The sequence below is a fragment of the Bidens hawaiensis genome, unplaced genomic scaffold, assembly GCF_021521415.1.
Source record: "Bidens hawaiensis isolate Kalapana, Puna unplaced genomic scaffold, B.hawaiensis_p1.1 tig00001647_1, whole genome shotgun sequence".
NCBI classification, from domain to species: Eukaryota; Viridiplantae; Streptophyta; class Magnoliopsida; order Asterales; family Asteraceae; genus Bidens; species Bidens hawaiensis.
The window spans coordinates 2,898,177-2,919,459 of NW_027491093.1; the positions used below are offsets into that span (position 1 = coordinate 2,898,177).

General features: G+C 33.7%; 1 protein-coding gene and 2 pseudogenes across 1 annotated transcript; 2 read left to right on the forward strand and 1 right to left on the reverse strand.

Moving 5' to 3' along the window:
• Positions 1-6,933: 6,933 nt before the first annotated feature.
• Positions 6,934-8,519, reverse strand: LOC143590617 (putative receptor-like protein kinase At2g39360). Its single transcript, XM_077071044.1, has 5 exons — positions 8,348-8,519; positions 8,043-8,189; positions 7,689-7,961; positions 7,458-7,634; positions 6,934-7,052 (listed from the first exon to the last, which is right to left on the reverse strand). Exons 1-5 carry the CDS (start codon positions 8,517-8,519, stop codon positions 6,934-6,936), a joined length of 888 nt encoding a protein of 295 aa, XP_076927159.1.
• A 5,469-nt stretch (positions 8,520-13,988) lies between these two features.
• LOC143590264 (uncharacterized) lies at positions 13,989-15,198 on the forward strand (annotated as a pseudogene).
• Positions 15,199-15,353: 155 nt separating this feature from the next.
• On the forward strand, positions 15,354-16,398 carry LOC143590282 (uncharacterized; annotated as a pseudogene).
• The last annotated feature ends 4,885 nt before the right edge of the window (positions 16,399-21,283 follow it).

Here is a 21,283-nt window from a genome sequence, read left to right on the forward strand (position 1 = left end):
AACATACACGTTTGTAGATGACTTATCCGTTGTTATACGACTTACAATGACAATCTGAACTTATACAATTCACTGCTAAAAATTTTCTAAAAAAATTATCAACATGTTAACTGTATGATTGTGTGTAGTTGGTGATGGCTAGAAAAGAGTATGATTTGAATCATAATATATGTGCGTTCTTCGATGGAACGAGTACTAAGATGGAGCCTTTTAGACCAATATTGTCGTTCTTTCAAAGATCAAGAATATTAAAGGCAATTACAGCAAACACAATTGTTATAATGGAGACTATAAAGGAATTTTGGAAAAACGCAAAGTTAGAGGGGGAAAGTATTAAGTCTGTTGTGAAAGGCAAGGAAATCATCGTGTCAGAGCAAATCTTACGTGACGTGTTGGAGATTAAAGATGAATCAACGGACCCGGCAGTGTAAGATGACGGATGGTGAAGGGTTGCTTGTTACGTATGGGGTATCAAAATCACTTGAACCGGGTATCTTATTTGAAGACTGGACTTTCAAGCCCATTTAAGTTTTTGGTTCACCTGATTGTTCACTGCTTAGGTCATCGTAAAATAGGCTACGAGGAAATCTTGGGTTATCATATGTGCATGATGACCGCACTATGCTTGAACTTGAGATATAATTTTTCTAAGGTTATATTCGAACACATGAAGATGTACTTCGAAAGTAAGTGGTTGATGTACCCGCGCTTCATACAGTTGATTGTTGAACATCAATTTCCAGAGATTGTGAAGACTGGTGAAGAGAGGAAGTTAGCTCATATGTCAGAAAACGGGTGTGCCAAGTTAAAATCTTACAGAAACAAGTCGGATGAAGAAATTCCAGCATATTGTAATATATTTGGGCATTTACGATATCCGGAGTATGTTGCACCTTTGGATAACAAATGGAGAAAAGATGATAGCGATTCAGACTGTGAGAATGATTATACTCTTATGCTGAACAGAATGTAGAATCAAATGTAGATCCATCTGATGAAGAAACCAAATCAGATTATGATATTCGGAGGAGTATATTAGGAGATCCTCGTGCAATGTATGAATTGAGGTACAAGGAGAGGCGTACGAAGAAGAAATTTGACAAGGATGTTACGTATGAACCTGAATCGAGCCAGCCGAAGAAGAAACGTCAAAAACACATCGCTAAGAGGGCTAAATTTGGATTGAGGTTAGTTGATGAACCAGAGGATCCAGTGGACAGGTGATTGAGGATATTATTGTTGAGCAATCTAATGTTGGGGTGGTTCAAGATCATGAGATGAATGTTGAAAAGACTTCTAAACCTTCTAAAGTTGATAAAAGTATTGAAGTAGAAAAGACTTCTGAGTTCAGAGTTAACTTGGATGACGCTATTGATAGACTTTTGAAAAATCCAATAGTTCAAAAGACCATTCCTCAAACTACACAAGTTATTGAAGAAATAGTTCCCAAGGAAACTCCGAAAGCTAATCCAAATGTCTCACAACAATCATTTGGGGGGTTTTCTGAATTGGATGCAAGTTTGTTGTTGCGTGGACCGTTATGATTGGAATAAAATTTGTTGAAGGAAAAAGTTGATTTATGTTTCGAGAAGAATATACACTCTGGACGTGCTTGGGAAACCAATTGGAGAGCGGTAAGTGAAGAACAAGATCGTATTGAGATAGAGTTTGAGGCATAACGTCAGCAGAGGACTATTCGGGCTTCATGGAATCATTTTCAATATATGTCAAGGCAAGTACCTCGTCCAACATAAAAAACAAAGAAGTCGTCGTTTGAAGAGTGATTATTACTTTGAGTTGATATGTGTTTAATTCATTTGCTATTTGTTTCCGCCTTATAGCTTAATATAGTGACACAACGTATTCTGTCCGTATCGTATAGCACTTACATGTTTACGATGACATCATATGATCCGGCAACCGGTCTTTAATATGAAAGCTACAACACATAATAAATTTAGTTTGTTTACAACACAAATTTAGTTTATATGAAAGCTACTTTGTATGTCTTAACAAGTGATATTGTATTGGATTAGATAAAAAAAAGTTTTAGTGTTGTTGAAAACAAACAATGTTGATCACTAAAATCCTCTTTACATGGTTTAACAATATATACTCATTTAATGTCTTTATCAACCACTTGGTGTGCCATTTATTTTCCTTTAATTTTATGCTTATTTCATTTTCAAACAATTTAAAAAACAATATACCACTCTTTTTCTCTAAATATTAATTATCCAAACGAAAAACTTCAAAGGTGAAAGAACAAGAGACATACATGTAGTGTAGTGTTGCGGAAAAATTTTCTTCCTATAATTAACAAATTTATATTTAACAAAAGAAGACAATAACGAAATGGATCTACAAGTACATAACTAGATTAGAGACATCAAACAATAAACAAGGTCAACATGAACTCCACAATTAAACCTTCTTAGGTAGAAGTAGTACTAGTATGGGTGACCTCCTAGGAAGTCTCCACTAGAGAAACCAAAAATAAATCTATGAGTTCTTGGATGGGATATTCATCAAGCAAAAGAAGACAATATTGGCTATACAAGGAGTTGGATGCTACATATACTAACAAGAGTTACGTCACGAAATTCTTGAGGGCATTGAATCCATGATGGAGAGCCAATGTGACAGCCATTAATTAGTAAATGGATCTAAATGTTCTTCAAATGGATGAGTTAATAGAGAACATAAGCCAGTAAAAAAATCATGAAAAAAGATGATGAAATCTCAATCTCAAAAATGAGAAACCAAAGTTCATAGAACTTAAAGCAAAATACTCTTGACTATTTAAGTGAAGATGATGAATATGCATATGAAATTTGTAATGAAGATGAATATGCATGGAATGGCGGTTAAAAAAATCAAGAATATTTTTAGAAGAAAAGGGAGATTTGTCAAGCAATCTAAGAGATAAGAACAAACTCAAATATAATATGCATATAATGACAAGAAATAATTTAGATATGATGATCCTAATCACTGCATAAGACCACTCCCATTAGCAAATCATTTATGCTTTATTATACTATTTGAAAAAATAAATAAATAAAAAATCAAAAGATTGGAGCAAACTAGTTTGTCTCAACAAACTAGTTTGCAAACCCTTACATAGGCACATGTCAATTTTTCTATGGATATTTTTTTTCATTTATTTTTCCTTTTTATTTCACACTAATTAGTTATAACTATAATATTGTTTTCTTCTAATAACCTTTGATAATTAAGTTTTTTAAAAAAATATGAAAACATAGTCTTGTTCAGTATTTTTTTGTGAACACGGCGGTATAAATTTTATTAAAAACAAAGCTCGTAAAAAAATATTTTTCAATATACAATAAATATGAAGTTTGTTTGATGAGTACAAGTATATTTTTTATGTTTTTAAATATTTTTTAAATTTAATATATTGTTAACTTTAAAATAAAGTTATTATTTTTATATTTCTAGTCAATTTAAATAAATAACAACCATTATAAATTATATTTATTTAATAAAAAATAGTGTGGTTTGGGTGGCTAATGTGTGAGGAAAGTTTGGTTTGGTTTGGTTGGATTGGGTAGACGAAAGAGGGAGAAATTGGTTTTATAATAAAAGATTGGTTTGGTTTGTTTTGTGAATGAGGATTGTCTAACAAGCCTTCAACTAAAGAAGACAAAGCCAAAGTCTTTGTTACCGATGCTTGGACTGATAGTGACAATGCGGAACACAAGGTCAACAATGAAATGTGTGAAATGGCTTTAGGAGATAATGAGGTCATTTACGACTACAATTTATTGTAATAAAAATGTTTCACTTAATAATAATAATAATGTTGATTTAAAGTCCAATATGATATACCGATCTCAGTACTAAGGTTATAAACAAGATTTTGGAGGAAAGTGTTAAAATAATTTGAAAATGATATTGCATAATAGAACTTATTGAAAACTAAAATTAGTAATAAAAACTTTGATTGAGGTTCTTATTCGAGAATCAAAAGAACTAAAGATAGAAAATGATATGCTAAAGAATAAAAGCCATCATGTGATCAAAGTGGATTAGGCTTGACGTCATATTATAATGATCCCTCAACAAACAAATATAAGGAAATTAAGTTTATTAAAGCAAAACATATTGAGATGGAGAAAATCAAAGTTGATGAAAAATCTAAGCCACAAATGCTAACTAAGACCTTTGAAAAGATAAGCGTGGTAAAACAATTTTTGGAGACGGTTTCATGAAGCAATGGGTACGAGGATAAACATTAGCATGACGAAAATTACCACAAATTGAATGAAAAGTGGGTCCATGTAAATAATCGAGACCTTGCAAACAACAACGCTCCTTCCCCATATGGAGTTCTGAACCCAAAGGCAATCGTTGAGTGAACTGTATCTTCTTTGTGTTAGTTAACCTAAGCCGCACCCTTACTGCTGGGAGGGGGCTCGGCCCCCGAACCGTACGTGGGACGAGTTTCTGCCTCATACAGCTCGGGCCGAAACACGGGGGAAGTTTAGGAGAGATGGAGAGAGCCATCCTCAAACAATTTTTGGAAACGGTTTAACGGAGCAATGCATTTGTATATGTATATGTATGTATGCACATTAATCTTTGATCCCATATAAGAATTTATGACTATCAATAAAAGAAATCCAAATTCCACGGTTCGAATCATGGTTTGTTATCTCTCGGTGTCCTTCCATATCAAGTTAACAGCATATATTCGCTCCAAAACTTGCAAGACTTCTTTACTTGACGGTCTATCATTTGGCTTGTTCGCAATACATCTTATTGCAAGGGCACCGCATTCAAATGCACTCTCTATAGGGTAGTTTTGTTCGAGACGTGGATCCATTATTTCCTTTAGATTTCTTTTGTTTGTTAGGATTTGGCGTGCCCACTCTACCAAACTGTACTGCTCATCAGGTGTATTGTCACCTATTGCCGGTAGGGCTGTAAGAGTTTCCATCAATACTACCCCGAAACCATAGACGTCACTCTTCACGTTAAAATAACCTGTAAAATTATTCTTGGTTGTTATCAACACAAAATTTCCTTTACCAAATTAACCAATTACCTGTCCTCGTATATTCAAGGTCAAAAATGCGGCGTATAGCAGTCAATGAACCATGACTTGTTTGCCTATATTCAAGGCAATGTTCCCTGAAGCCAAAATCTAGCAGTTTTGCATTGAAATTCTGAAAAAGGAAATTTCGAATGCAAATGGTTAAACTCTAAATACATGAAACGTAAAATATTAAATGAGGTGATCACCGGCTTAAAACATGAAATATAGAGTACTTGATCTAGCAGTATATCAGAACTTTGAACACCGCCACATACAACTTGATCTTTTGACGAATGCAAATAAGCATGTCCACGGGCAACTCCTATCATTATTCTAAGTCGTTCTTCCCATGAAAGTGGTTTGGAATTACTTGTGAACAAAAACATATCCAATGTCCTGTTCTCCACGTACTCGTAAACAAGCAAGTTATCATCTCCATGAAGGCAGTATCCAAGGAGACTAACTATATTCGGATGCTCCAACTGTCCAAGCAAACTCACTGTTTCCTGAACTCAAAAATACCAGAATATACATTCAAATTTAGAACTCCTAGAATAATAATTCTACTAGTGATATATGGAAATGATTTCTCAAAGTAAATCACTATATAGCCCATAGAAAAAGTCTCTAATATGAACTTTGTTATTTCCCCAAATATAAGTGCCATGAACTTTATCATTAGCTCGGTACATTAACATAAGAAATTATTAATGGCCTAACTCTCCAAGAAACTTCATCACAAGTTGTAAATTAGAGTTGCACATATATTGACACGCACCAGGCGTTGATCATGTCTTTGAGAGGTTATTGAACGACCTCTTTTAACAACGACAGCAATACCATCAGCACATGTTGAAGGGGCAAATGTATCCTCGTCAATCCAGCCTAAGAATAGCTCTCCAAAATGACCCCTACCCAAGTGCAGATCTTGACTAAAGTTTCTTGTAGCATTTTCAAGATCATCAAACATGAACACTTTCAAGTTTGGATTAGGAATTCCAACATTTTCAGATATTTCTCGTGCATCGCCAATTGTATTGTGGTTAGGCTGTATACTATTAGTTGCAGTTCTCTTTTTTCTTTTGATAATACTTGGTACCATTGGATCACCATGGGCTGAAATATATGAATACAAACGCAACATACAATTATTCTTTGAACAAACTCACCACTACCATACTGATACATTCGGTTTAATTCAGCTATACGCAATCAACTATTTTTCAATTATAATTCGATATGGCTATAAAAAGGAGGGTTCTACATAGAAGACATTTTTTCCCCTTTTAGTGAGAAGAGAAAGAACAACACAAATCATTCATTGTTTCAGTTTCTGTGTATCAAGTGCGGGCATATTTCTTAAACACAATCTACAAATACATACAAATGTGTAGGTAAAAGTTCGAACTAGTGTAATGCTGTTTTACGTATACAACATAAAAAAATGGTAAGTTAAAAGTAAAAGTTTAGTTATTAAAAACATGTACTATTGATAGAAGTAGAAGTTTTTATTCCCCGTGGCTACTAGTAGTTATCCAATTATGTTTATGCCATACATAATGGTTAATGCATCTTAAGTGGCATTTTTTTTGTCATATCATCATCACTAATGATAGTAAAAAAATGTGTGTAATGGAAAATGCCCCTTTAATCATTACCACTTGAAGAAACATATGGCTTTATTGTAGAAACGTCCATGCTCTTATAATGTCCCCATAATGCATGAAGGGTTGTAGGGGGGGGGGGGGGGGGGGGGTAAGTGCTTCATCCGCTGAAATAATGCTCTTATAATGTCCCTTTACGCATAACTAATATCCCATCAAGTACCTTGTTCAATATACTATAAATTATAGGCCCTTTGAGACTATCCACTATGCTCCACGATACCCATCCCCATGCCCACGTGGAAGAGGGGACCAGGCTTCTTCCACGCTTATTTCACCGCTCATGAAAAACGAGAAGCTCCGACAGGAGCTAACCCTTTTCACGTCTAATATATTATTTTAGTACAAAATTAATTTATATTTAATTTAAAATTTGACAGAAGTAGGTAGTGAAATATTTCCATTACGGAATGAAAGAGAGTTGAGCAGAATGAAGTGTGATGTGACGCTGACTTGGCACATAGTATGGTAGTGAAGATGGGGGTACACGCCATAGCCTGACGACAATACATATGCTTTTTCTAATGAGGGTTATTTCCTATGGGTTGGTCTTTTGAGGGTATATAATATAAGAGGTTTCAAATGACATCACTAGTTGTGGGAGCATGTTTTACTTGTTGCTGTTGTTTATGCCTTTTCTGTCTCGCATATCTATATGTTCATTGATGCTTAATTATATTCTAACAAAAGTCTAAAGTATGGGCACAATATAAAATAGGAGCTAGATATACCTGCGTTCCCTCTTGTGGATATGAATGGAAAAATATCAAACATCCTACCAAGTATTGTTCTTCCTGTTAGTTGTAGCGAACTATTTGTTTTCTCTTGTACACTCAGCACAAACTCAAGACCAACCACAGTCTCAGCCATGCTAGGACGCTGTTTAGGATTGTTGTGCAAACATCGCTCTACAATTCGAGCAAAATATTTTAAACATTCTGGGGATATTTGGCCTCTTATACCAGAATCTACAATATGCTTCACGTTGCCTGCTTTGATAAAGTCTAGTGCCCATGTTGCTAATCCCCATTGGTCCTCATCAAGACTTTTATCTACGGCACGCTTCCGGCATAACACTTCCAGCAAGACCACCCCAAAAGCATACACATCAGACTTCCTTGTCAGCCTTCCAGTTGTGAAATAATTTGGATCCAGATACCCAAAAGTCCCTTTCACAAGTGTGTTGACATAAGTCGATGGTTGATTTGTTGGACCTATTCTAGACAACCCGAAATCTGAAATTTTGGATGCCCAACTTTCGTGTAACAAAATATTAGAACTCTTTACATCGCGATGTATAACGCCGAATTCAATACCTGTACCAGTGTGGAGGTAGTGTAAACCACGACCGGCACCTATGCAGATCTTAAGTCGTTGGAGCCAAGACAAAGGAGTACCAAGTTTATGTAGATGATCTTCCAACGTTCCATTCGGCATATATTCGTACACAACGATCATCTCTTCTTCATAATTACAGTAACCAATTAAAGATACCAGATGGCAGTGGCGCAATTTGGAAAGCATCTCAATTTCCGCCCGAACTCTGTTGCCCCTTGATTGGACATGGCATCCAACCGTTTAATGGCAGCAACGAAGATACTTGATCCATATACAATGGTACCTTTGTAAACTTTTCCAAAACCCCCATGCCCAATTACTAATGATTCGTTGAAGTTTTCAGTTGCTAAAAGAATCTCCGAAAAGTCGAACCGGCGACATGATTGTTGCCATTCTACAGAAGAAGAGGTTGAAGGTTCGCATTCCTTGCCATCATCAGTAGCTTTGAACATCATTATGGGTGAACTAGAAGTAGTAATGGATGTGAATGATGCTACCACAGGACGAGAGTCAACTTAAAAATCCCAACACAAGTCTGACTAAATCAAATTTGAAATTAAAATCTCTTTAGGTGTCAACAACATTGACATAAGATAATCCATTGGTTTCCTCAAACACACCCACCAAACCCGACCCCGCTCAACCCCAAATAAAAAATATATGTTTGTTCTTATCTGTATATGACTTTGACTGAATCAACATCCTGACTTTGACTGAATCAACATCCATCTCCAATCCATGTCGAATTTGACTCTTGCCAGGTTCCATTTTAGAACCCTAGGAGATGGCAATGTAGAAGACCGCATTAGTCACAGGCTGTTTCCGTGGCAGCGGCAAGTCTGCGACTATCCATCTAGAGAGAGTTACATAGAGCAAAGAGGGACCTACGAGAGAGAGAGAGAGAGAGAGAGAGAGAAACACTGAGATATGGTGGCCGGCGACGACTGGTGACTACTTTAACATCGACTACCATTCTCCGGTCGTTGGATTCGCCTCCACCGTGTCATCGCCATTGTTATTGATGGCATGTGGCTTGAGTTTATGGGTAATGATGATTATCACTCATGGATATGAACCTTTTTGGTGATTTGATGTTTAAGACTCATTGTTGTTGGTGTTTGCTTTGGTAGTGTATGCGGTTGTCATGGTGTTTACTTCATATATAGGTGGGTTAAAATGTGGGCAATGATGATTATTAACTTATGATATTGTGGCTTCTTGGTGGTTGCTATGTTTCTTACTTTACATGTTGCTTAATAATGTGGGTTATAATGTGGGCATTTGTAGCCAATTAGCCATAGGTCTTGAGTCTTGAGTACATTTGGTGTTCACTGTTGGTGATGTTTGGTTTGGCCTTCTTTGTGGTTGCTATGTTTCTTACTTTACATGTTGCTTCATAGTGCTTGTCTTTCAGGTCGTCTATGGCAACAAAGACAGAAATGGAGAGCTGAGAATCATGCAAAACATGATAATGTTATCTACAAAAATTTCATAAAGGTGATTAACCTATTATCTATCATTTCAAATATATGATTTTTCCTGAATCTTTATTTGTCTAACTAAAATGGTCGATTTGGATTGCATTTTTATCATCAGCGGGTGAAATGTTTTTAGAATCCGTGTGATGATGAATGTTTCAAGCTGTCGAATGGTTGAAACCGTACGCGGACCAAACACGAAGATTCTTTTAGCCTTGTCATTAGTATGTCAACAGTCGAAGTTTCTTTCAGCCTTGCCCATTAGTATTTTCTAAAAAAGAAAACGAACTCTACATAGAGTACGGAGAATTATCATTAGAATTTGGCAAGTCCCTTTTCTTAGGTTACTTAATATTTGACTTTAAACTCTTAAAACAACTTCCTGATGTTCGTTTTCCCATTTCATAATGATAATTATTTAGTATGTTTTGTTTTCTTATAAATTTGAATTCAAAGAATGAGAAGAGAATTATGGTTTTCAAAAGCAGCAACTCACATTGGGTTAAAGACAACAAGGGTGTATTAGCGCAATAATGAAAGCTCGTATGATTATTGTTGCAAGGAATTGAGGCACAAATAATATGTAAAAACTTTATTAGGAAAACATGAAATTGTTCATTCTAGCAGGCAAAATTATAAGGGCAAATACTTTTCATAAACTTAGCTTTTGCAAAAGCATATTATTTAGCTAGATTTGGCTTCTAATATCATCCACTTTGATCATATATAGAAATTTGCTTGACATAATGCAATCAGTTACTTATGAGTGTAATTACCGGTAGTGTATTTGGTAAGCATAGATTCAACAATTTCAAACATATGAAAATTGCCGAACAAGTCATTTTCAGTACCAAGTCATCTACGGTACTCAAGGCCAGCCATGCCATATGGCAGGGTAGTCAACAGCCATAGGCCCGACTACCCAGCCTGGAATTTTTATTTTTTTAAATTATATGTATTTTAATGAAAAACTATATCTATACTTAATGTTTAAAAACAATTATAAAACAACTAACTTGGTCTAGTAACAAAGAGGTATGACTCACATCCAAAAGGTTGTGAGTTCTAGCCTAATTTTAAACATATTTTAGCCTATATTTATACACTAGTTTTTTAAACAACCCAAATCATAACCAAGGAAGCCAATTTAAAAAATAAAATTGTTTAAACCCAACAAAATACTCTTATTTACTTTAGGCCCAATATATTTTATTCGTCTTTAGTCCAAAAAAAAATTTCAATTATGGGAGCCAGCCGTACCATAATGACAGCATCAGAGTACCGACAACCCCAAACGCATCGTCATATGTAGTAACAACAATGACTTAAAATAACTATAATCATATTAGTCAATTTTACAAGCACAAACCCCTTAAAATAACTAATCAACTTAGTTGTCGATGACAGTCGGTTGAATGGGTAAAAGACACTAATTATATATATTTATTACAAGATCAATAAGTACCAATAAACGAAGTAGAATAATTTTAATTACTAGAGGTGAGCAAGAAACCGAATTAACCAAACCGAAACATAATTAACCGAAAAACCAAATCGTAAAAATCGAAACGAAGCATTAACCGATGGTTATATATTTTGTTTTTTTGGAAAAACCGAACTTTTGGTTTCGGTTCAGTTATCCATTTTTTAATAACTGCAAAACAAAACAAAACAAACCGGATCAATTGATGGTGATGAAGATTATGAAGTTGATGAAAGCTGGGACTAAACTTTAAAGATGAATAAGATGATTAATGAGAATTGGGACTAAACCTGTATGAAATAATGAAATGGACGAATGAATGGAATGAACACGATAATGAAATGGATAAAGGAATAAAATGAGTTAATACCATTACAATGAAATATTTGGTTACCACATAGGAATGAAATTAATCATTACTTTGCGTTTCTGAAAAGGTAGGAAAGAAAGAAAAAATAAAATTAAAATGGTAGTGAGTGGCGGTGGTGGTGGGAGGTAGGTGGCGGTAGTTGTATTGGGGGAATGTGATGGTGCTTGGCGGTGGCGGGTGGTGGGGTGCAATATGAGATAATGGTGGTTGGAGTAGGTGGTGTTGATGGGGTAGGTGGTGACGGTAGTGGTCGAGGTGGCAAGCAATGGTGGCAGTAGCGGTGATGAGCAGCGACGACGGTGGGCGGCAATGATGAAGATGGTTGGTGGTGGAAATGATGGGGGCGATGGTTGACAACGGTGGTGGGCGGATGGCACTGATGAAGATGGTTGGTGGCGGTGGGTGGTGGTGGCGTTGCAGTGTTGGTTGGTGGTGGTGGGAGGGTGGTGGAGGTGATGTAGGGTGAAAGAGGGAATAGAATGAAAGAAAACATAGGTAACGTTTGGTATCAAGTAATAGAAGAGGGACTTGAATAATTCATTCTAAGAAAATGAAAAAAAAAAACATGTTTGGTTAAACATAGGAAAGAAATCAGCCATTTCAAAAGGGAATCTCATTCCTTTTAAACCTATTAAATCTATTCCTTCCTAACCTCCATTTTTTTTATTCCTTTCCCTGTCTAAATGTGTTTTCACAAATTTACCCTTGTGTCACAAATTTTTCCCTCCGGATTTTTCCTCCTTATCAATAGATGATCCTGGTATCCTCTAAACAAGGAGTCAATTACTGTCAATCGATGATTTCTTCAATTCTTCAACGGGAATTTTCCCTCATATCAAACTATAACTTTGCTTAGTCCCTCATCTATATTAATTAAGAGAGTTCGTCTAGTGATTGCTATTATTTGTTTGTGACGAAGGGCAGTGCAAAGTTATGATTGTGTTTTTTAAATTATTGCTTTTGATGTTTTCTAATATCTTGATTTTGATGTTTAATCGACTATCCTTCAATTTTTATTTCTAGTTTATGAATTCCGATTGACTTTTTTTAATGGTATTTTATCATCAAAGTTGTGGTGTGTATATTCTTAAAACATATGTTTTGAAGGCAGTAAAAATGGGTTCCTGTTAATCCTATTCAGAGATTTATGTTGTTATATCTTGTTCTTTTGATCCCAGTTCTGATGAACATATATTCTGTTGTTTGCACTTACAGCCCGGATATGGATAGATGATAGTTGCTTCACATCGATCATAATTGAAATTGTTTTTATATGCAGTATCGTAAAAGTAATTTGTATATTTTTTGCTTATTGGTTAATTCATTACATTTTCACTATCTATAAGCCAAACCTTTATAAATATCTGTTGCTTCTTGGTTAACTTATTAAACTTGTGAACTGATAATATGAATTATTAAACTAACTATGGGTGTGTAGTAAAACTAAAAAATCAAACCCTATTCATAATGACCATGTGGTTGGATTCTTGTATATATGAATGCTATTATAATATTAACTTTCGAAATATGTACATTCATTCCTTACAGGGCCGGCCTACGGGGGTGGCAGGATAGTCGACGGCCACAGGCCTGACAGCCCGCTAGGCCCAAATTTAAAAAATACAAATTTATATGTATTTTTATGAATAAAAATATGCATAATCACTGTTTCAATACAATTACATAACCACTAGCTTCTAGTTTTATTTGAGACATTTTTAAGTTTATTTTTATACAAAAGTTTGTACACGACTCAAATCATAACCAAGTAAGCTCATTTAAAATTAAATTGTTTAAACTCAACAAAATTTTTCTTTTATTTAAGGCCCAAAAAATATTTCGTCTTTGGCCCAAATAAATTTTCGCCTACTCAGAGCCGGGCCTAACTCCTTAACAAAGTTCAGTGGACAAAACTTTCTACTCTTGTTTATGGTTTTGGCAAAATGGATGTGATTAATACATATAATCTTTGTTGCTTTGACAACTTGTCTTGTTTATGTTTACTTTTTCATGTTATTTTTTCAATTAACTAACCATCATTCTAATCCTTAATTGTTCCTCAGGAAGATAATTCAATTGGTTTTCAAAGAAACAAGACTCCGCTTGAAGATTCTCCTAAAATGCTAATCTTTTACCATCATTCTAATCCATATTGTTTCCACCTTAACCGTTTAAATTATTTGTAGTTACTGACTTTGTATGTTATTCATATATTTATTTGTGTTAATATTATGATAAAACGAGCTGAACCCGAGCTCATGCTTTCTTTTGAACTCTTTTTCCAACGCTTGGCTCGTTTCGAGCTCTTTTTCTAAAGCTCGAAGTCGACTCATTATTTGTTTTTCAAGATCGGGCACAACTTGTTTATTATTTATTTTGGCTCGTTTGCACTTCTGGTTAATAATCTACTTTGTTTATAATATAAATCACGTTGAATGCTTACCTTTGTCTTCTGTCAGAAGCAACTACCAATATCTTTATATATATAATTAATGAATGATGTCAATAATAATATTGAATTATGTTTATAATAAAAAATGAAATCATCTTTGTAATCTAATATACCTAATTTGGGTTGAATACTATTGCAGTTATGTCTAGACTTAGATTGAACAGACAAAAAAAAACAAAAGAAATTAGCTGCATTTTGCATGGTGTGGCTTCATATACTAAACATGGTTGCTTGGTATATTCGATCAGTTTAAACAATTGTTAGTAAGCGTTTAGATAAGTGTCCAACTAAACCTCACTACAAGATTTTATGCCAAGAGAGAAAAGAATATATGCGTAGATTAGTGTATGAAAGTGATGACACTTATTTTCATCAACTAAGAATGAATAGGGCAACTTTTATGAAACTTTTTAATGTGTTGGAGAGGGATGAAAAGTTGAAGGCATCTAAGTACCTTCAAGTAGACGAACAAGTTGCTATTTTCTTATACATTTTGGCACACCATGTGAAGAATTGAGTGGTGAAGTTTCAGTTCTGCCGATCAGGAGAGACTATAAGTAAACATTTAGTGTGTTAAATGTTGTTATACGATTGAAAAATGCGTTGTTTAAGAAGCCAGAGCCAATATCAGAAACGTCAACAGATGAAAGATGGAAATGGTTCAACGGATGTTTAGTAGAAATAGATGGGACACACATAAGTGTACAAGTACCAGAGGAAGACAAGCCGAGATACCGTAATCAAAAAGGAGACATAACAACTAATGTACTTGCTGCTTGCACACATGACATGCAGTTCATTTATGTATTACCAGGTTGGGAAGGATTTGCTGCAGATGGTAGAATACTTCGTAGTGCTATGATCAGAGAGAATGGATTACAAGTGCCTAAAGGTAACTACTACCTTGTTGATGTTAGGCACAAAAATGGAGAGGTATTCTTTGCACCATTCCGAGGTCATAGATATCATTTGAATACTTGGCTAAATGGACGAAGACCAGAAAAACCCGAAGAGTATTTTAAATATGAAGCACTCGGCAGCAAGGAATGTCATCGAATGTTGTTTTGGCGTTTTGAAGAAAATATGGGCTACACTTAGAAGCCCGCCTTTCTATCTGATTAGAACGCAAAATAAAATTATCCTTTCATGTTGTCTGATGCATAAATTTATTCGAACATAAATGCCATATGATCCTCTTGATGATGATGAATTTATTGACACACATAATTATGAGGATGCCGAAGATCTTGGCTCACATGTGGAACATATAACAACAAATGGGACCTCGAATGAATGGACAAACTTTAGACAAAATATGATAGCATCTATGTTTAATGCTAGACATCATTGAATTGTTTAGATCATTATGTTTTTAGTTATGTTATTTTGGTAATGTTTATCAAAATGGACTTCATATAAATAAATTTGAAAGTTTTATGTGTTATCTTATGTTTGCTACCTCTACAACATTTAAATGTACTTTTCCTCTGTGTTTGGTGTGAAGATATGGAATCACAACTTGATTCTGAAAAGGGCCTAGGAAGAAACAAAAGAAAATGGGTTGTTAAGGAAGACGAGAAGCTTGTTGCAGCTATGCTCGATGTGCTCAACTCAGGATCTAACTACGAATCAGATAACGGGTTTAAACCTGGCTTCTTCAATGCAGTGAAGCTACAACTAGCAATTTTACTTCCTAAAGCTGGCCGTCGCGTATAAAAACAATAAAGAGTAATTGGTCTATTGTACACGACATGTTATCATGGAATAATACAAGTGGTTTTGGCTGGGATTACAATAACGACATGCTTGACCCCCCCTTCCTATTTGGCAAGCTTAATCAAGTAGTGTATAATCATTTATGATTGTAGTTTTTTGTAGTAATTTTTTTATACATTATTACTTTTATATTTTTTTAACCTCGATCATGATAATGTGGCTTGTTAGGTGCACAAAAAAGTAGCGAAATGGAGAGGAAATAAATTTTCTCATTATTGGGACTTATGTGTTGTATTTGGAAAGGATCGAACAAATGGAAGGGATGCTTTAACGCCTGCTGATATATTGTCTAACATAAACAAAGAACAACATGCTACCATGATATAGAAATTGATCAGCCTCTAAACAGCCCTTCATCAGTTGTTTCCATTGTTTCCAAAGAAGAATCAAGTAAACAGCGAAAGAGAAAAAGACGCAACAGTTGGGATCCTCTAATGAACAGCTTAAAAGAGTCGGCAGTAATTATTGGTGCAGAGATTAGGGGAGCTACATAGACATTCAAGGGAGTTTTTGGAACAGAGAGCAATAGAGATGAATCGCGCAATAACCTTTTTGAAGGGATGAACAAAGTTGTGGTTTGGCTACTCGTTAGTGTGACAAGGTTGTATGTAAGCTCGCACAAAACGAGGAGTTGATGGTAATGTTTTTTAAGGTTAATCAAGAACACAAACTTGAATGGGTTAGAAACATACTTGAAGATACCTCTTTACACGAGGAAATGCTAACTTTTGGATTATTTTTACTCTTTTTGTGTGAGTTGGCAAATTCTAGATGATTTTTTTTTTTATTTTTGTTTTCAAAATTTTTGGATTTTTTAATGTTCATTTGAGTTGGAAAATTTTAATGATTTTATATTTCATGAGTTAAAAATACTTATTTTTATTAATATAATTTTTTTATTAATTTTAATAGGATATAGATGTAAAAGTTAGTAAATTTTAGTGTATTGTCATTTATGTCATTTAAATGAAGCTTATTTCATTACTTCATTTTTTTTTCATCTATCAAACATAGTTTTAAGTAATTATCTATTTTATTCCAATAGGGTAACCAAACATGATAATGGAATGATAATGGCTCATTCCATTCCCTTGTCCATTCCATTCCATTCCATTCCATTCCATCGTCTATTCCATTACCTTGTACCAAACAGAACCATAGGGAAATTGAGGTGTTTTAGAGGAATGAATTGGACTAGGTAATGAGCCATTCCATTTCTTTGATCAACCAAACAAACTTTTCTTCATTCCCTCACAATGGGTCATTCCATTCCGTCATCTATTCCTTCATACCAAACGCTAACTTAGGGTCTGTTTGGTATGAGGTAATGGAATGAGCGATGGAATGGAATGAACGAGAGAATGAAATGGATGAGGTAATTGAATGGATCATTACTATTTCATTGACATGTTTGGTTACCATGTGGGAATGACATGTATCACACCCCAACCTAAGACAGAAATATCGGGGTGTGAGCTTATTACTCACAGCTCTCAAGGTACTGTCATAAAATATTAAAATGACAATATCTATTAATTAAATTAATTTTCAAATAAATCAAATACAAACAAGTACATAATCCATAAATATAATAATACAAATTTATATTTCTAATGATCTTGACTATATTATTATTCTAACTTAATTCTTCACTAAGTCTTCACCAACTTGGATTAAATTCCTATGATAACATGCATATGCGTATAAAATAGAAAGGTTTGTCAACAACACATGTTGAGTGGGAAAAAAACCATATTAAGACACAACATTAATAATATATAATAAATAAAGAAAAATGCAAACTGTGTTAGGTTGGATAAGCAATTTTAACCATACCAAATAAACAAATCACACAAATATAAAGCAAGGGCTAAATCTTTTCCATGCGGATGGCCATTGGTTACCAAAAATGAGTTGTCGGTAAGCTTGAAGTCAGATAAATTGAACGATATCAAACACGACGGGCGTATGCTTATACTAGACTGAGAATGTGTTGGACCTCTCTGATATGTATTCAAGCAAAGCAAGCAAGAAAATAAAACGTTAGGTATAAACTGTTAAACACACATGACTAACAGTTGCAAGTTTGAGTATTAAATAATAGTAAAATATCTAGGAACACATATGTTCCCAAAACGATTAAAAAGAGTTAAAATGGTGCATGAGATACTCACCTTAGTAAATAAGCAAGAGATATGATTCGACTAGAAATATAAAGGTAGATCAAGCTCTTTGGGAAATACCGACGAGATATCTTAATAAAGAATAACTGCGGAAATAAATATAATTTGAGTAACGGAAATAAGATTAGATAAAGGTTCGAGATTCGGTGATCGGGTACATTCTAACGAAAGTTTTGTATTACAAAGATTTATTATTATTTTATCAGGTTAAATAGTATATTTTTATTATTAGTAAAGATTTCTTTAAATAATTATTATAAATAATAGATAGCAAATAATAAATAGGAATATTTATACAAAATATGATCTTTTAATAAAATATTTAAACTAAACAATTATATAAAATACTAAGGTATAACATATTTTAATTATATATGTTAAATATACAACCTTTTTAAATCTTTATTAAAACTTTTATTAAAATTTTAATACTAATATATATATTCTATATATATATAAATGGTAATGTTAACGTAAAAAATAATAGTTTTGTGGGTAACATAAGAATAGATGTAAACCCTTGGATCTAGGATCTAGTGGTTGAGGTTGGTAGTTTCTAAAAGTTGTATAGTTTACTATTTATATGGTATAGTGTCCTATTTAGGTGGTGTACTTTATATATATACATGGGGTAGGTTATTATACAATAATAAGTTATCATACATTAGGTACACGAGCTTTATAAACGTCGATTTAATTTTTACGCGGTGGCATAATCGTAAATAACCTAAATCTAATTCTACAATCTAATTCATCAATTGATTTATCGGACTTCCATCCATATCAATATAATTCAATCGTCGATCCATATCAAACTAATCTACAGATTGACATCAAACTAAATTGAGTTATCTAAACCTAAAAATGTTCGTTACCTGCAAATAAATTTCAAACACAACCGGTCATTTTTTTACAATTAAACAAACGATTAATGTTTGTTCTTCAATTTTTCGCCTAATCATACAAATTTGAGCCTTCAATTTTACGGTTGCAACTTATTTTGGATGTTAAACATAACTAAAGACACTGTACATTAAACGTTCTGACAAAAAACGAACACCTTTAAACGTTCAAGTTTAGAAGTTCTGTACCAAAAATTTTAGAAGTTCTAACAAAAAGGTTTAGAAGTTCTAACAAAAACATCAATCGAGTTACGGAATTGCAGAAATAATGTACTCAATCGAGCTCTGATTAGGGTTCAAAATATTATGTTTAAACGTTCTGAAACAAAACATAAGACCTTTAAACGTTCTAACCAAAAAAGAACATCTTTAAATGTTCTAAATACGTTCACAGATGTTCTGGGTGTTAAAAAATGAAAATATTTAAACGTTCCAGGAAGTTGTGGGTGTTCAAAAAGAAAAAGAAATGAACATCTTTAAACATTCAAATAAGTTCTGGGTGTTTAAAAAAGTTTAAAAGTTCTGAACTTCTAAACAAAACTACTAAACAGAACTTCTAAACTAACAAAAAAAAAGAAACACCTGAAGTTCAGAACTTCTAAACTAACAAAAAAAATTAAACACATGTAACATGAAATTGACACTGAAATCACTTAATATAATCTCGTAATCATCAAACAATTATCAATCCACCGTCAGTATGATCATCGATTCGATCATATGAACAAAATATGGAATGTCTGCAACTGGTTTCCAGAAATGGCGCTAAAAATTTAAACGTTCAGTTAAAACCCATCACTCAAAATTAATCAATTGAAACTTCAAATTAATGATTAATTGGACCAATTTCAAAGTTTAATTGATCAATTAGTTCAACAATTTCAATTGTTCAATTTTATCAACTTACCTGTGAACAAGTAGTGACGGAGGAAGATGGTGTACAGTGGACGGAATCGTTGGATGGTGGACGGTGGACAGAATCGTTGGATGGTGGACGGTGGACAGAATCGTTCGACGGGAATACAAGTCGCGTACGTAATGTACGATAAACAATTTTCGTATTGGATCCTTTATATATATATATATATATGGGTGAGTTATAAGAAAAAGAAATAGTTTTCTAGGAATAGTAAGAATAAATCTAGGCCCTTGGATCTATGATCTAGTGGTTGAGATTGGTAGTTTTCGAAATACCAAATAGTTTCATAGGATCTAGGATTTAGGCTACATAGTTTTCTAACTCTAAATTTTATGTTCTTCCTACTCTTCCTACATAACTAGGTATTGTTATTTAACCATTTTCTATATATATATATGTATATATATAGGGGAAGGATCAAGATAGAACTCCATATTATGGAGAGAACTAAAGAACTCCTAACTATAGGGATACATTTGTAAAATTGCATTGCAATAGACCTGGGCAAACGTTGCTTGCTTCCCCTGTACAATAGAACCCTGACCTCCCCTGTTCTATGAAACCCTAGCCATGTGCGACGCTTTCAACAAATAGATCGTAATATACATCATAATCGATGATTCTTAACCCTAATTATTGTATGTTGATTCCGTACTGGTGTATTGTTACATCTAGATTTCTATTGAAGATCAATTCAACATGATTTTAGTAGTTTTAACGTGAAAACTAGAGGTATTTTTATATTTGATTGTTATCTTATTCCAGATTTGTGTTTTTTTACTAGTATACCATTAGAATTGATATTATAGCTCTGTAATTAGATGATTAACAATTGCTTATCGATGAAAACCTCTAATTTGTTTGATCGAAGTGCCTAATCGAGTTCCTTTGTTGATAGTTATTAAAATTAAGTCAATTCTAATTGTATACTGGTGTAATTTGTTGGTGTCGATGAACAACGTAACATTTTACTTATATACTACATACATGTAGTATAATTTTAAGTATTACAAATATGTAATATAAAATTTCATATGATTAATATATATTTAATTAACATTACTTGTTTATTGTATTACTATTAAACAGAAAGTGACGACGGTTGGTAACTTTATCATATGTCGGTGGCATGTTAGTTATTTGGTAATAGTTTGCTACTTATATTTTCGTGTTCATACGTCTAAACTTACTTGATTTGATTTTTTTTTCTTTTCTTTTGTGAGTCCTTCTTTGTTGTTGTAGCTGCTGATGTATGTATTTGAATGGCTTCGAAGCTACGTTTTTTATTTTATGTGTCGTTGACTGTGGTTTTCATAATGCATAATAGACGTTCGACTAAATGTCTGGTTGGTTTTCTGATATTGAAACATGCGTTTTGGAGTTGTTTTAACTGCCCGTACCTTTTTTTACTTATTTTTCAAGTACATTTTATAGATGCATGTATTTTAATGGCTTAGAAGCTGTGTTTTTTTCATTTATGTATTGTTGTTGTTGATGATGGCTTACGAATTTCACGAAAAGTGTGCCCCCAAATGTCTGGTTTTTTTTACTGAAGCGTGAGCTTTGGACTTGTCTTTGACTGGTCATACATTTTTTTGTTTTTCAAATGCATGTATAACATCATAGATAGTAAGTTTTTTTTTGTAAACTCTTTCT

Bases quoted from the DNA above. Each gene is read 5' to 3' on its own strand.
- LOC143590617 (XM_077071044.1), bottom strand. From the start codon at position 8,519: ATGATGTTCAAAGCTACTGATGATGGCAAGGAATGCGAACCTTCAACC. The intron at 7,962-8,042 runs GTATTGAATTCG...CCAAAATTTCAG, and splicing joins CTACCTCCACACTGGTACAG to ATTTCGGGTTGTCTAGAATA. The intron at 7,635-7,688 runs GTATAAGAGGCC...CTCGAATTGTAG, and splicing joins GAAGCATATTGTAGATTCTG to AGCGATGTTTGCACAACAAT.